General features: G+C 34.0%; 1 protein-coding gene across 1 annotated transcript; it reads right to left on the bottom strand.

Moving 5' to 3' along the window:
• Window positions 1-1,142: 1,142 nt before the first annotated feature.
• On the bottom strand, window positions 1,143-1,835 carry LOC141612995 (putative mitochondrial protein AtMg00310). Its single transcript, XM_074431738.1, has one exon. It carries the CDS (start codon window positions 1,833-1,835, stop codon window positions 1,143-1,145), a length of 693 nt encoding a protein of 230 aa, XP_074287839.1.
• Window positions 1,836-15,905: the final 14,070 nt, after the last annotated feature.

Below are 15,905 nucleotides of genomic sequence, written 5' to 3'. Positions count from 1 at the left end.
TGTCCTGTACCGACTCCATCTCCCATATGATACCCCTAATTCTCCTCATAATCGTCCCCACATCCCACCTCTCCTCCTCAAAAATCATCCTATTCCTCCTCTCCCACAAAACCCAACAAGTAACAAGGAACAACACCCTCTCCTTCTCCCCCAATTCCCTCATAGTCTCCTCCACCCAGTCTCTCACCAAAGCAACACCCCGCCACATCCCAGACCCAATCCCCACTTCATCCCAAATCTCCTTACCCCAACCACAACCCCGTATAGCATGAAGACAAGACTCTCGCTCACTATGGCAGCGAGGACACGCGACATCTTCACTACCCAGACGACGAGCAATGTTGACCTTTGTTGGAAGCGCTTCATGGCATAATTGCCACATAAAAACCTTTATCCGCGGGAGAACAGGTGCCTTCCAAATCGCCAGGGGCGGCCAATGAATTTCAGTGGCCCTGTTCGAAATATTCATTGGAGGCCCTTAATTACAACTAGAGCTGGCCTAGCCTGGCCCGGTGCCCGACCTTCCCTTGACGTTATTTTAGGCAATTTGACCCGACCACTAAATATTAATCCCTCTACTCGTGGGAACTGACCCTTCTTCATTTGCATGAACTAAAACACGGCTAAATTTGATAAAAGATCTCAAAATTGTAACAAAAAAACCCGTAAATTTTCGGTGTAATTTTCATTATTAGATTTGAGATAGCCACCCTAAAATAAAGTCTATTAGAGTAAATTTATCAACTATATTAATCAAAAAAACCGAGAGAAAATAATAGAATTATGCATCCCTCGAAACAACTAAGAAATAAAAATAGAAAAATTTATACACTGATACTTTAAACCCAAAGAAAAAGTTAAGAAGAAACAAAAGTCAATAGGCGAGACTTTAGGATAGATTAGATATTTAGATTTGATGCCATGCACTCACACTTTGCAAAATAAATACGGAGTATAAAGATTGGTATTGTTTTGGGCCCAGTGATAAATAACTAGCCATAAGCTCTTATTTAGTCTGTTGATTTGGGCCAAGTAATGTTAAGTTCTTTTTCTTCTACCTATTAATTATTAACGGGCTGGACTTGAAAATTTGAGGCCCTTTTGTCTTATGGGCCCCTGTGCGAAGAGCTGAATTGCTCTACCTATGGGCCGCCCCTGCAAATCGCCTTCCATAACCAACCTTCATTCGCAAAATCGGACTGCTCCACCTCCGACGCTCCATCCTCAACGAGCAACCTATAACCGGTCTTCACAGAATACTCCCCATCACGTGTATGATCCCATACCCAACTATCCACATCACCCCCGTCACCAAGTCGGATACTCCTTATTCTCTCAGCTTCAAAAGGCAAAAACAACTCACTAATCTTTGCATCATCCCACCTGTGCTCACCATGAACCAACAACTCCGCAACCCTCATATCAATATCCGCACCAGCCCGTGGAGAAATAACACACCTGGAACTCGTCCCTGGTACCCATGGGTCCGTCCATACCCGGACATCGACCCCCGACCCCACACGCCTCCGAACCCCAAGCCCCATAACATCCTTAGCTCCAAAAATACTCCTCCACGTATAACTCGGATTAATTCCAATTTCAGCATCCATAAACGAACAATTAGGAAAATACTTACCTTTCAACACCCGTCCCATTAAACTACCATCCTCACATAATAATCTCCAAGCTTGTTTAGCTAATAGAGCCCTATTAAAATCCTCAAAGTCCCGAAATCCGAGCCCTCCCTTTGCCTTAGACCGACACAAAGTTCGCCAGGCAACCCACGACATCTTCCTTTTTCCATTATCCGAACCCCACCAAAACTTCGATACCATAGATCGTAACTCATCACAAAAATTGGCCGGTAGTCTAAAAACACTCCTTATAAGTATGTATTTTTAAATTTTGTATTGTCAATGTTTAAATTGTTTAAAGTATGTAATCAACCTCACTACCGCTAACAAATTTATGCATTCGCTCGAAGACTAATCAAACACTATATTCTTTTCTCCAACCACGTAGTTGTGAGCATGAACTAACAAATGAAACATTTTAGAAAATATCCGAAAAAATAAATAATTAAACAAATAATTAAGATAAAGGAGTACTTTTTAAAAATGGACAATGTCATAAATTATAAAATTATAGCTCTAAATTTTCATTCATTGTATATATCTTTGTCGAATTGTTGGTTAGTAAAGACGAGTTGAATATGAATCTACTCCAAATATCTTTCATATCTCAATCAATCAATCAATCAATCAATCAATACTATATATTAAATCCAGAAACCAAGGGACTTCAATGTAATTAAAGAAAGTTATACAAATTAATTATACAATATAGTTTTAAATCACTAACACCGTGTGATGGACCCGATTAAGGGATCTCAATGCAAATATTATATAGTTTGGGTTGAAATTAAATTATATTGAAACTTGGTAATTTTCCTAAACATTTGTAAGAGACTAAAACATGGTCAATTTCCTTAAAATAAAATAATTAATTAAGATGGTCAATTTTCTTAAATAAAATAATTAATTAAGATGGTCAATTTCAAGGAGACTAAAAGAAATAAGATGCTTAATAATTTTCCTAAATATTTATAGATGACTGAAAGATGGTTAATTTCCTAAAAATAAAATAATTAATTAGTATAACCATGCACACTTATGGTATTAATTATTATCATCATAAAATTATGTATTAAATTTAAAATCTATGCAATTTTATTAAACTTCATAGTTTATTAGATGTATAGAGATGTTAATTATTTAACATACAAAAATATAATATAAGTAGGTTATAAATAATCCAAGTTAGATTCCATAATATATAATATTGCATAATTCTTTCGATTTGATTTAATGCATATATGTAATATATTTATATAAATATATAATCCTCTTAAAATTGTATGCCTAAGTAGTAAAATTAATTTCGTCAGTAAAGAAAAGAATTGTAGTAACATTGGATATAGTTATATGATAGTAATCACTCATTTGAATAGTAAAAGTAACAATATTATCAGCGAGATTAGTGAAAGTGGTAGAAACAACAACGGGAGTAGTGAAATAATCAATATTAATGCGACAATAGTGAAAGTAACAATAATTACGGCGGGAGTAGTGAAATTATCAATATTAATGCGGCAGTAGTGACAGTAATAATAATTACGGCGGGAGTAGTAAGAGTAACTATGATTACAAGGCAAGTAGTGAAATGTTATTACTATTGTTTCATTAATAAGAGTAAAATATTAATAGCGGGAGTAGTGAATTTGTCTCAAAATTTATTTCATCGTAATTTTAGGATATGTCATAGAAAAATATATTAATGATAAATTTATGAGTTGTGCAACTTTAAGTAATTTTATTTAATAAAAAAAAAATAATGGCAATTAGAGATAGCCCGGGCGAAGCCGGGCACCAATTCTAGTACTATATATTAATTCCAGAAACCAAGGTACTTCAATGTAATTAAATAAATCTATACAAATTAATTATACTATATAGTTTTTAATCATAGCACTGTGTGATGGACCTGAACAAGGGACTTTAATGTAAATATTATATAGTTTTGGTTGAAGTATAAATTTAGAAAATAACATAATATGGTGATTTTCCTTAAAATAAACATGTTACACTTATGGTATTAATTAGTATAAAAAAGATGTTAATTATTTAAGATACATGAATATAATATAAGTATGTTATATTTTGGTAACTATTAAAAGATAAATAAATCAAGCTAGATTTCCAAAAAAAATATAATATTCCATAATTATTTTGATTTGTAATTTAATTAGTAAATAATAATATAATTGCTCTTAAATAATATTCTAATCAAATATTTCAGATTTATTTAGTATATATATATATATATATATATATATAAAACTCTAATACAACCAGATAATCAATTAATATGATAGTAACTAACCATGTGAATACTAAAAGCAACAATTATAGAAACGATAGTAGTGAAAGTCATACTCGCAACGGGAGTAGTAAAATTAACAATAATGAATGCGGGAGTAGTGAAAGAAAAAATGATGACGGCGAGAGAAGTGAAAGTAATAGTAGTCACAACACATGTAATGAAAGTAACAATAGAAACAACGGAGATACTATGAAAAATTAACTAACAATTCCGATTTTAGGAAAATATTAATTTATTTAAATATATGAGTTTGAGAAAACTAACGGATTAACCGTAAAAATAGCAAGAGTAGTTAAAGAAACAACAGTAATCGAAAAAGTAATGAACGTAATAGTACTAATCGGGGATGTAGTGAAAGTAATAGTATTAACAACGGGAATGGTGAACGTGTCTCATAAATTGTTGATTAATTTTACATCTCATCATAATTTCAAGATATAAATTGTAAAGTATGTTTTAACCAAATTTAGCGAATCGTATTTCATAGAAAATAAAATTAAATGGTAAATAAAGGTAGCCCGGGTGTAGTCGGGCATCAAACCTAGTAGTTATCTAATTTAGGATATATTATAATAGTAATCCTTGTATCTATTTAAAACGACCCATTTTTCATTTTGGGTAAATCAATTGCAAATAACTAATTCTATTTTTGGTGAGCATAGTGTTTTTTTTTTTCTTCCTTTTGACAACTGGAAATAAATACAATGTCCTAATTAAGGACTAGTGAATTATTTTACTAAAGTAACACTAGATAGCAAACAACAAACGATATTGCTACGACAAGAAGATATATAACAACGAGGGACATAGGCATCAATTCATGGATAACTCTGTTGGATCGGACACGAGACCCTTCTTCACAACATCAACAAAATTGATAGTATTTATTAGACGTCGAGACAATTAGGCAGTCATGTGACAAGAACAAGATGTACTTATTACACCACAATGGGCATATAAATAATTGAAGGCAGAAAGCAATTATGTAGACTCTACAACCAGTGAAGAAACACTGAAACACCTTGGGGGATCGAACATGACAATCAGACGACCAACAGTGTAGACCCCACAACCAAGGGGCGATGTGGATAAAAATAAAGAATATCCCTCATCAACTAGTCCCCAAATTATATTCACCGTGGAAAACCATTCTAAGGTATAACCAATGTGAATCCAACGAACAATGATCTTTACCTTCCAACAACTGTCACTATTGTCACTAAGATCTTTATAAATAGACTCCGATTCTAGTATGAACGACACCAAAACCATTGGTACCCAAGCTCACGAGCATCCCACATACTAAATTTAGTGTACTTTGTATAAAATAGAAACAAAGTAACAAAACTAATGCGTAACATTGTAATATTTTATTGGCAGTCTTTGTTTTTCTTACCTATGTCGTTATTATAAACACTTGCAATATTTTATAGTGTATTTGTAAAGAGTGGATGAGTAGTTTGTAATGGATTGGAGGGAATACTTCTTTAAATGACATCTCATTTGTATTCAAGTTACTGCACAATGACTGTAACACGTTTTAAAATGCCGTCAAAGAATTATGTAAGGATGTCATAGGTTAAGCCTAGAATGAAAGAACTATTGCCTTTGTTAAGCTCCTTAAAGTATAATTATAACATTAATAACGATTTTCTAACATTTGTCATATAATTTTTTTTGTAAGGTTATATCATGTGAATAGGAAGATATACTCATTGTTACCATCTATAAAATATAATTAACGGAAAATTCATGTGGTACCCTCAAATTTTGCCATTTTGCACATGGTACCCAACTTTTTAAGTTTGTGCACATGTTATCCTTGAGATTTTATTTTGAAGCACAACGTACCCTTTTTATCGTTTTTACAATTTTCAATTGAGCATAAATCAGAGACCAGAAATCGTAATTGACTAATTTTTTTTTTTCAAATTGATTATCTCTTCGCGGTCTATAGATTGATAAAACAAAAATGGTCATTCGGAAATTTAAGATCGAAAATATGATTGATTTGAGATTTTCGTTTAAAAAAAACCATATAAAATGTCAGTTGACAATTTTTTTTTGTCAAATAGTAGATTATGAGGAGATAATCATTTTAGGAAAAAAAATTGCCCGATTCTGAATTCCGGTCTAGGAGTTATGCACAATTGAGTTTTTTTATAGCGACAAAAAAGGCATGTTGTACATGAAAATCAAACATGGAGGGTATCATGTACACAAACTTAAAAAGTTGGGTACCACGTGCAAAATGACAAAGTTTGAGGGTACCACGTGAATTTTCCGTATAATTAAAAGGCTACCCTAAAATGACTTATAAACGCCACGTAGACAAAGTCACGTAGGATCAAAAAAATGTCACGTAAATGCCACGTAAATGTGAGCATCAAAACTCATTGCCACGTAATTGTCTTATTTTATAGATTTAATTCATTTTTCTATAAATTAATTTAATTTATGTAAACCTTACAAATTTACATCAAAATTTCATAATTTATAATCAATATTGACATTTTAATTGAACTTTTGTAATAAAAACATATATGCCACGTAAATGTGAGCATCAAAACTCATTGCCACGTAATTGTCTTATTTTATAGATTTAATTTATTTTTCTATAAATTAATTTAATTTATGTAAACCTTACAAATTTACATCAAAATTTCATAATTTATAATCAATATTGACATTTTAATTGAACTTTTGTAATAAAAACATGTTAATAAATGTCATAATTTATAATAAAATTGGCATTTTAATTGAAATTTTGGTAATAAAACATGTTAATAAATTAAAACTTTTCATATTACTTAACATGCACCCACCATTTTTATTAACATTTTTTCCTATTTAATTCATTTTTTTAATTAAACATTATAATAAATTGATTAAAACTCTTCATAATACTTAACACCCATCAAATTAATTAAAATTTCTTCCTATCTAATTAATTTTTGTAATATAATATATGAATAAATTGATTAGATGTCTTTATACTACTTAATACCCATAATTTTCATTAACATTTTTCCCTATTTAATTCACCTATTGAGTTGCTCAGCAATCAATTATCTAATTTAATAATATCACAAAATAAATTAAAAATAAAATTAAAATATGGGAGTTTATGGTTGTGTGATGGCTATAAAACATATAATACCTATGATAGTTTCTATTCACAATATTTATTTAAAATCTATTGCTTATTTGCCCATGAGTTTCTAAGTTGTGGATTATATTTTATGGTTTAATTAATTTATTTGATTATAGAGAGTATAATTGAGTATTATTATTTGAAGAGTTTATGGATTCTAAGTACTTAAGAGGGGGAGGGGGTGAATTATGTACTTTTTAAAAGTTTTGACTAAACTTAATTGATTTAAGTTAGTCAAATGAAATGATATCTCAAGTATCTAACAAACACCCCTTTTAAATGAAAGTTAAAAGGCGTATTGTTGAACTGACTAGAGCAACAGTAAGACAGACTGTTACTAAAGGCTTTGCAAATGTTATATTAAAAAACGATGAATGAGTTTAACTGAAAATTTCAACTTAAATTTCTATTGTTTAAAGATAAGTTGATGAACAATGTTAAGAGCAAATGGATACATCAATTAAATGAAATGATTAAGTGTATATCACGGAAGTTCGAAGAAACAGGTGACGTTTGAAGGTAACAGTTGTTCTGATTATTACACGATGGTCTTAGTTTATGAAGTGAAACAGAAGACCAGGAGTGACAGTATCCAGGACTGTTATTAACAAAATCATAAAAGGAAAAACGAGTAAATAAGTTGCAGCGGAATTAAAAGCGAAGAGATAAACAACACAACGATTTTGAATTGGTTCGGCCGACACTCTAAAGGCCTACGTCCAGTCTTCTTTTATTGATAAGTGATGTAATCTACTCCGACTACTTTGAAACACTAACAACAAAAGGACCAACAACCTACTCCGGTTGCGACACGAGTTCTAAGACTATTTCGTCTATGAACTCTACACTCTAACTTAGAACGTTTATAAGGATCAAGTTTCCACGGACTGATTCTTAGCAAGAATTGATATGGACAACTTACAAGATCAAACGGTTCATAAGTGAGAGAGTTTAATATTTAAAGCAACGGTTGTTATGACTGTAAAACTTGAAGACTTTGAAAGCTTTGCAAAATATTAAAACGGTTTTTAAACTTGAAAGCAATTTTGCAAACTCAATTAAATTCTCAGAAAAGTCTTGAGGAAGAAGTGAGAAGAGACACTCCTTTTATAGAGAGGGTAAGCAAGGGAAGCAAGCTAGGGTTTTGTACGTAAATCAAAAGTCTTTACATGTGATGAAGACTAACTCTTTCCCAAACTTGCACAAAAGAGAGCACTGTTTTAAGAAACAAAAGAAGAAAAGTAGGTTTGTAATTATCCAAAATAAGCCTTTGGTTTTTCAAAAAACAAACAATAGAAAACAAGTCACAACATGACAAGTTTGGACAATAATAGCATAAAGCAAACTTTGTTTTATAAAAAACCAAGGATACAATTTGGTACAAAGGAGGAAACAATTTGAATTGATAATTAGCTAAACCTTTTTCTAGAAACCCAACTCTTTAAAAAAGAATCTGAAAGTTATCATTTAAATTCAAGCCATTTAAAGTGATAAAAAAGATTTTCGAAAAATGAAACCGAGCTTCAAGTGTTACAGACCAAGGTAAGAATCCATGCTATTGTTACTTGCAAGAGTGGTAGTAGTCTTGACTGTTGTTATTGCATTTAAATACTCTACTTCCTAACTTGTACATTAGATGACACAATTGACTCTAAATCTTTGGTAACAAATTATCAACTATTCTTGACTTTGATATTGATTATTCTTGCTTGAGGAGGTTACATTATACCTGAAATGGTACACTTAGAAACATGATTAAATTGAGCATGTCATCATCAACAAATATGTCCTAACAAATTCCCCCTTTAATGATGACACGCCCCATAAAATTAATGTTCCGATTGAGTTCCCCCTTAAGTGGTCAGTCCAAGATAAATCATGAGGGTAGAAATAAGAGCAATGTAGATTTAAGAAACACACAAAGCCTAGAACAAGATTACTAACATATATAGTCCACCACATAGCAAGAGTTTAATCAATAAGCAAGTAGAAAGAACATGAATTTTCCCTTTCCCCCTCTTGACATCATCAAAAAGAAAAGAGATTACCCTTGGACACAGAATAATCATGCATGAGACGTCACATGAAAGACAACCATGGTTGCATCATAATAACAAGGTCAACACAAAGCAAAGGTTTATACATGAGTTCAAACACAAAGTTCAACACGGTTAAGCTATAGTTTAATTAGTACACCATCGAATGATAATGAGAGAGGGACAAGAGGTGTAAGTCAATAGACAAGTTTGATTATGGGCAAATTTAGGGTGCGGAAGTTTGGTCATCGTTTTTGTGGATAATAAAGAGGATTTCAAAATGGTTGAGGTTTGACAATGAAGGTCTGAGTCACAGTCATCTCTACTGTTGCATTGGACTTTGTACATATTTGAAACCACCAAGGTATGCACCGATATAAGTTCTCAACATGTGATGAAGGAGCATCAACTTCTCATATTTTCCTTAGTACACAACATGTGATGAGGGAACATCAACTTCTTATATGCTGCTCTCATTTCATGAAAATTCTTGACAAATTTGATCTTGACCCTTGAGCATAGTAACAGCTGCATACATTGTTGCTTTCCTTTCTACTTTGACCTTTGAGCATAGCAACAGTCGCATACACTGTTACTTTTCTTTCTACTTCCCTCAATTTTTCGCCTTACTACTTTCTTCAAAAAATTCACCCTCAATGCTTCTGTATGTTTTCCAATAATTACAATAATCACTTTGACATTCCCCATATTTTTTTTTTCATCATTCTCCATATTCCAACCAACTTCTCAATCATCTCTTGATGCATATGTAGAACATGTAATTGTTTGGTTCTTTGTTTCACATAGACCTTTGCAATATAAGTGAGTTGAATGTGAATGGGTGAGGTCTTTGGGTATTGAAAATGAAGGACTTTGAGCAATTTGAAGAGTATAAGAGACATCCATTTGAAGGTGGTTGAAAGGGTTGGTATTCAGATTGATTTGAGAGGGGAGGTGTCCTCATTCAATAGGTTATGTACCATTAAACACAAGACTAGAAATGCGGTTGAGTGATTATTAAGCACACACACGGTTTATCGATTCTGGACATAACATGGAATGAATAAACTAGAATAAAAGATAGCAAACCCGTTCTAGTCAATCATATGTGGGATTAGTTAAATTCACACAAAGATTACATGCAATTAATTAAACCAATTTGTAACCTAAGTTTTTCAAATTGTTCTCTTGCAAGTGGTTTAGTAAATATGTCGGCAATTTGATCTTCGGTTTTGAAAAAAATAAGTTTAATATGCCCTTTTCTATGTGATCACGAATAAAATGGTGACGAATCTCAATATGCTTAGTTTTAGAATGTTGAATCGGATTTTTTGATATATTTATTGCACTCGTATTATCACACATTATGGGAACGGAGTCAAAGATAATACCAAAGTCTAGGAGGTGTTGTCTTACCCAAAGAAGTTGAGAACAACAATGTGCGGCACTAACATACTCACTTTCGGCCGTTGAAAGAGCCACCGTATTTTGTTTCTTTGAGCTCCATGAAATGAGACAAGGACCCAAGAATGTTGCAATCCCGGATATACTCTTTCGATCTACCGTGCAACCCGCATAATCCGCATCGGAAAAACCTATAAGATCAAATGGACTATATAAGGGGTACCACAAGTAGAGATCTTTTGTTCCAATCAAATACCAAAAAATTCGTTTAACGTATTTAAAATGGGATTCTTTCGGATTTGCTTGGAACCTAGCACATAAACAAACACTAAAGAGAATGTCGGGACGACTTGCGGTCAAGTAAAGAAGTGAGCCTATCATACCTCTATACACCTTTTCACTAACATTCTTACCGAGTTCATCTTTGTCCAATTTGGACCCGGCTACCATAGGTGTATCATGAGACTTACCATTAGTCATCCCAAATTTCTTAAGCATTTCCTTAATGTACTTTTGTTGATGGATCATGATTCCATCCTTTTGTTTGCTTGATTTGGAGCCCAAGGAAAAATCCTAGCTCGCCCATCATACTCATTTCAAACTCCGATTTCATTAGTTCCGAAAAATACACATAAAGGAGTTCATTTATTGCACCAAATATAATGTCATCAATATATACTTGGACAACCAACAGTTCAACAGATTGTGACTTTAAAAACAATGTTTTGTCAACGGAGCCTCTTCTAAAACCATTTTCAACAATAAATTTAGACAATCTATCATACCAACACCTAGGTGCTTGTTTTAAACCATAAAAAGTTTTGTCTAATTTGAAAATATGGTTAGGCAAATCATTGTCTTTAAAGCCCGGAGGTTGCTCCACAAAGACATCCTCTTCCAAATATCCATTTAAGAAAGCAGTTTTGGCATCCATTTGGAAAAGTTTAATGCCTTTGTGAGCCGCAAAAGCTATAAGTAATCGTATGGCTTCAAGTCTAGCTACCGGTGCATAGGTTTAATCGTAATCAATACCCTCTTGTTGGTTATAACCTTGCACCACTAGTCTAACTTTATTCCTTATGATTTCTCCGGAATCATCAAGCTTATTGTGAAAGACTCACCTAGTACCAATGACGGTACAGTTAGGTGGTCTAGGGACTAAGTGCCATACCTCGTTCCTCTTGAATTGATTGAGTTTTTCTTGCATAGCTATTAACCAGTCAGCATCAGTCAGGGTGACTGTGACATTGGCTGGTTCCACTTCAGAGAAAGAAAAGCATTGCGGGCACAATACTCATCAAGATGGGCAAGATTGTTGAGAGTGGCTCTTGTTCGAATTCCAGAATTGAGATCACTTGTGAGATTTGAGAGTGGATGGGAGTTTTGATGTTTCCACTTCTTTGTAACAATGGTTTCTTGTTCCTCCTCAGCAATAGCAGTCTCAGTGACTGTTTCCTCCTGATTAAAGTGGTCATCCTCAACACTATCCTGAGTTGCCTCATTACTGGAAGTGGAGGCAACAGTCGTTGGGTCTGTTGCGTCCGGAGAAGAAACAGTGGCAGTAGAGTTACCACGTGTTCCCCCTGGATTGTTGATTTCATTTGGAGGTAACAGTCCCTGAGGTTGTTGCAGATCAGCGTCATTGTTCAATGCTTCCACTTCTTCAAACACAAAGTCCTTTCGAACAAGACCAATTTCGAACTCATCATCATCAACGTCTTCTTCTACAATTTGTACCTGCCCAAGCATGCTAGTTTCATCAAAAATGACATCGACACTTTCTTCAACTAACATGGTTCGTTTATTGCACACTTTATAAGCCTTGCTATGATCGGAATAACCAATAAAAACCGCTTCATCGCTACGTGGATCGAATTTACCCAAGTTATTTTTACCATTGTTATGGACAAAACATTTGCTACCAAAACATCTAAAATATGAGATATTGGGCTTTCTTCCACGTAGTAATTCATATGGTGTTTTATTAAGTATGCTCCTTACCATAACACGGTTATAAATGTAACAAGCGGTATTTACTGCTTCACCCCAAAAGTTTCTAGACAATTTACTACATAACAACAAAGTTCTAGCCATACTTTCAAGACTTCTATTCATGAGTTCAACAACTCCATTTTGTTGAGGAGTTCTAGGAGCCGAAAAGTTGTGGTCAATGCCATTATCATCACAATAGGCACCAAATGATGAGTTTTTAAATTCGGTTCCATGGTCCGTTCTTATGGAAACATGTTTTAAGTCAAGTTTGTTTTGGATTCTTTTTAACCAAATTTGAAATTCATCAAATGCCTAATCTTTAGAGCTTAAAAAGAGAGCCCAAACAAATCTAGAAAAATCATCAACAATAACACACACATAACGGCTACCACCTCTACTCCTAGTTCTCATAGGTCCACAAAGGTCAATATGCAATAGTTGAAGAGGACGAATGGTACTAACACACTTTTTGGATTTAAAGGAGCTTCTAACATGTTTGCATCTTGCACATTCATCACATAACTTATCAAATTCAAACTTCATGTTAGGAAAACTTTCAACTAGGTCAAGTCTTCTAAGGGTATTAAGAGTTTTAGCACTAACATGTCCAAATCTTTTGTGCCACAACCAAGGGTCATTTTTCATTACACTCATGCAAGACATAGTATGACTGGGTAGCATATTCAAATCGGTTAAGTAAACATCTTTGACACGTCTACCTTCAAGAATCAACTCATGGGTTGTAGCATCAATAATACAACACAAATTAGCACTAAATTCAACAATATTACCCTTATCACAAAGTTGAGAAATAGTAAGGAGATTATGCTTCAAACCTTTGACAAGTGGCACGTTGTCGACATAAAGTAACGATAATTTACCAACCTTTCCAATGCCTATTACTTCACCTTTTTTGTTGTCACCAAACGTTACCGTGCCACCATCATAAGCTTTAAGTGAGAGGAATTGGCTTCTATCACCCGTCATATGATGAGAGCATCCACTATCCAAGTACCAATTGCGGCCGCCTCTCACCAAACCCTACACAAGATTAGACTTTGAGTTTAGGAACCCAAACAAACTTGGGTCCCCTTTTATGATAAACATATCTCACAATGTCTTTCCTAATCCACATTTGCTTTACAACTTTAATGTTCTTGTTAATGTCATTATATCTTTTCTTGTAAGCATTAAAGACATGACCATTATTACCACAATAGTTGCAAATAATGTATTCGGGAAGACCAACATATTTCCTTCTCCTAAAATCGGGTTTAGGCTTCTGGATGTAACAGTATGTCTGACTGTTCCATTTAAAACCCAAGCCGGCAATTTTATCACATCTTTCGGATTGACTAGTGAGAAAATTTAAGACAGTTTGACTTCCTTTCCATTTCTCAGTGATATTTTTAGCATTCACAATTTCTTTAGTCAAATCATTGACTCTAGTAAGGAGATGCAAGTTCTTTTCCTTTTCCCTTTTGAGTTCATCATACTTAGATGTCATTTTATCAAGACGTTTATTTAGATCAACGAATTCTTCAGATCTTTTGTGAGCATTAGACTTAGAAGTGCTACATTCGGGCATACCTTTTTGGAAAAAGGCAAGCTTTTCATGAAGAACTTCTATTTCTTTCTTGTGATCACATAATTCAATTTTAAGACGCTCGTTTTCATTGACAAAATGTTTGACATGTTCATTTGACTTAACTATATCTTTGTTGGAAGCAACAGTTTCAGCTACTTTTTCTCTTAAGTCAATTATCTCAACCACTAGGTCATACAATTCATCTTTGAGAGCATCTTTGTCCTTCAAAAGATCATCACGTTCCTTGGTTAACAAGGAAACTTGCATCATCAAGGTGGTGTTGACATTTTCAAGGTCAGAGACATCCGCGGGGATCATCTTAAGACACTCTAGTTCGTGGGACAAGTCTTTGTTGATTTTCTTGACTTTTTTTATCTCATCATGCATCTCAGAAGTAACAGTCACACAGTCCGTGACTTTAAGTTCATTTTTAAGAAGGACATTCTCTTGGGCGATTTCTTCTATCTCATTTTGCATGACATCTAGCTTTTCATTTTGAAAACGATACTTATCGAAAAGTTAATCAAGAAGCTTACATACTTTCTCCTTGGAGTAAGTTCTAGCCTTGGCCTTTAGATGATTTACCTCATTGTCGGAATCGGATTCGGAGTCATCGGGATTAGCCATGAGGCATCTAAGGTGTTCAATTTTTGAGGATTTAGAGACTTTGTTCTTGAGATTTTGTGAAATACACATTTTAGCCTCTAGTTTCTCATCTTCCTCGGAGTCGGACATTCCCCAAATTGCGGTCATGACTCTATTTTTGTAGTCCTTTTTAACTTTATCTCGTTTTTCCTTTGATTTGATTTCATCCCACTTGGGACATTCTTTAATTTGGTGAGTTTTATCACCACATTTAAAGCATCCCACAGTGGAACTAGGTCGTTTCTTAGGAAAACGTTTTTCCGAGTAATTATTATTGAACTTTCTATTTCCTTGATCATTGACCAACCCAACTAGATTCCTTGAGAACATAGCAAACTCGTCTTCCTCCTCGTATTCTGCATCGCTTGGAGAGGACGTGAGAGCAAAACTCCTTCCCTTTGAAGACTCACTAGAATGCTTGCCGAGATTGAACTCGTGAGCCATTAGTGATCCCATTAGTTCATGAGGAGATAAGGTTGACAAATCTTTGGCTTCCTCTATAGCGGTAACTTTGGGTTGCCACTTAGAGGTGAGACTACAAAGGATTTTCCGAATGATGTCCTCGGACTCGAAATTCCTTCCTAGACTTTTTAGCTCATTAATAATACAAGAAAAAACGTGAAGAAAAGCTATTTATAGGCTCGTCCTTTGACATTCTAAACATCTCATATTGTTGCATGAGAAGGTCAATACGGTGCTTTCTAACTTGGGAAGTACCCTCATAAGCAAGTACAAGAGAGTCCCAAATAGATTTTGTCGTAACACATCCAGATATTCGACTAACTTCCCCCTCACCAACATAACGTTAAAGAATCGACATTGCCTTGGAGTTCTTTTCGGCAAGTTTGAAATCATTTTCATTGTAATTTTTTTCCTCTTTTATTTTGGTGAAACCGGTTAGCATGTCGGTTTCCTCAATAATAAGAAGTCCAATTTGGAAGATGGTCCAACATTGATAATCGATACTTTTGATGTAATGTTCCATTTTGAGTTTCCACCATCCAAAATTCGCACCGGTAAAGACCGGGATCTTGGAGTGTTTTTCGGAATCCATTACCCAAGAATCAAACTCTAAGGGCAATTAGCCTTGATCAAGAGCACGAGGCTCTGATACCAATTTCAAGGATTCTAAGTACCTAAGAGG

Source organism: Silene latifolia, chromosome 11 (genome assembly GCF_048544455.1).
Source record: "Silene latifolia isolate original U9 population chromosome 11, ASM4854445v1, whole genome shotgun sequence".
Classification (NCBI taxonomy): domain Eukaryota; kingdom Viridiplantae; phylum Streptophyta; class Magnoliopsida; order Caryophyllales; family Caryophyllaceae; genus Silene; species Silene latifolia.
The sequence above is the reverse complement of the archived record's forward strand: the minus strand, read 5'-3'. Positions and strand labels throughout refer to the sequence as shown.

What these genes read in the sequence shown, in the direction of transcription:
- LOC141612995 (XM_074431738.1), bottom strand. Translation starts at nt 1,835, where the DNA reads ATGGTATCGAAGTTTTGGTGGGGTTCGGATAATGGAAAAAGGAAGATG.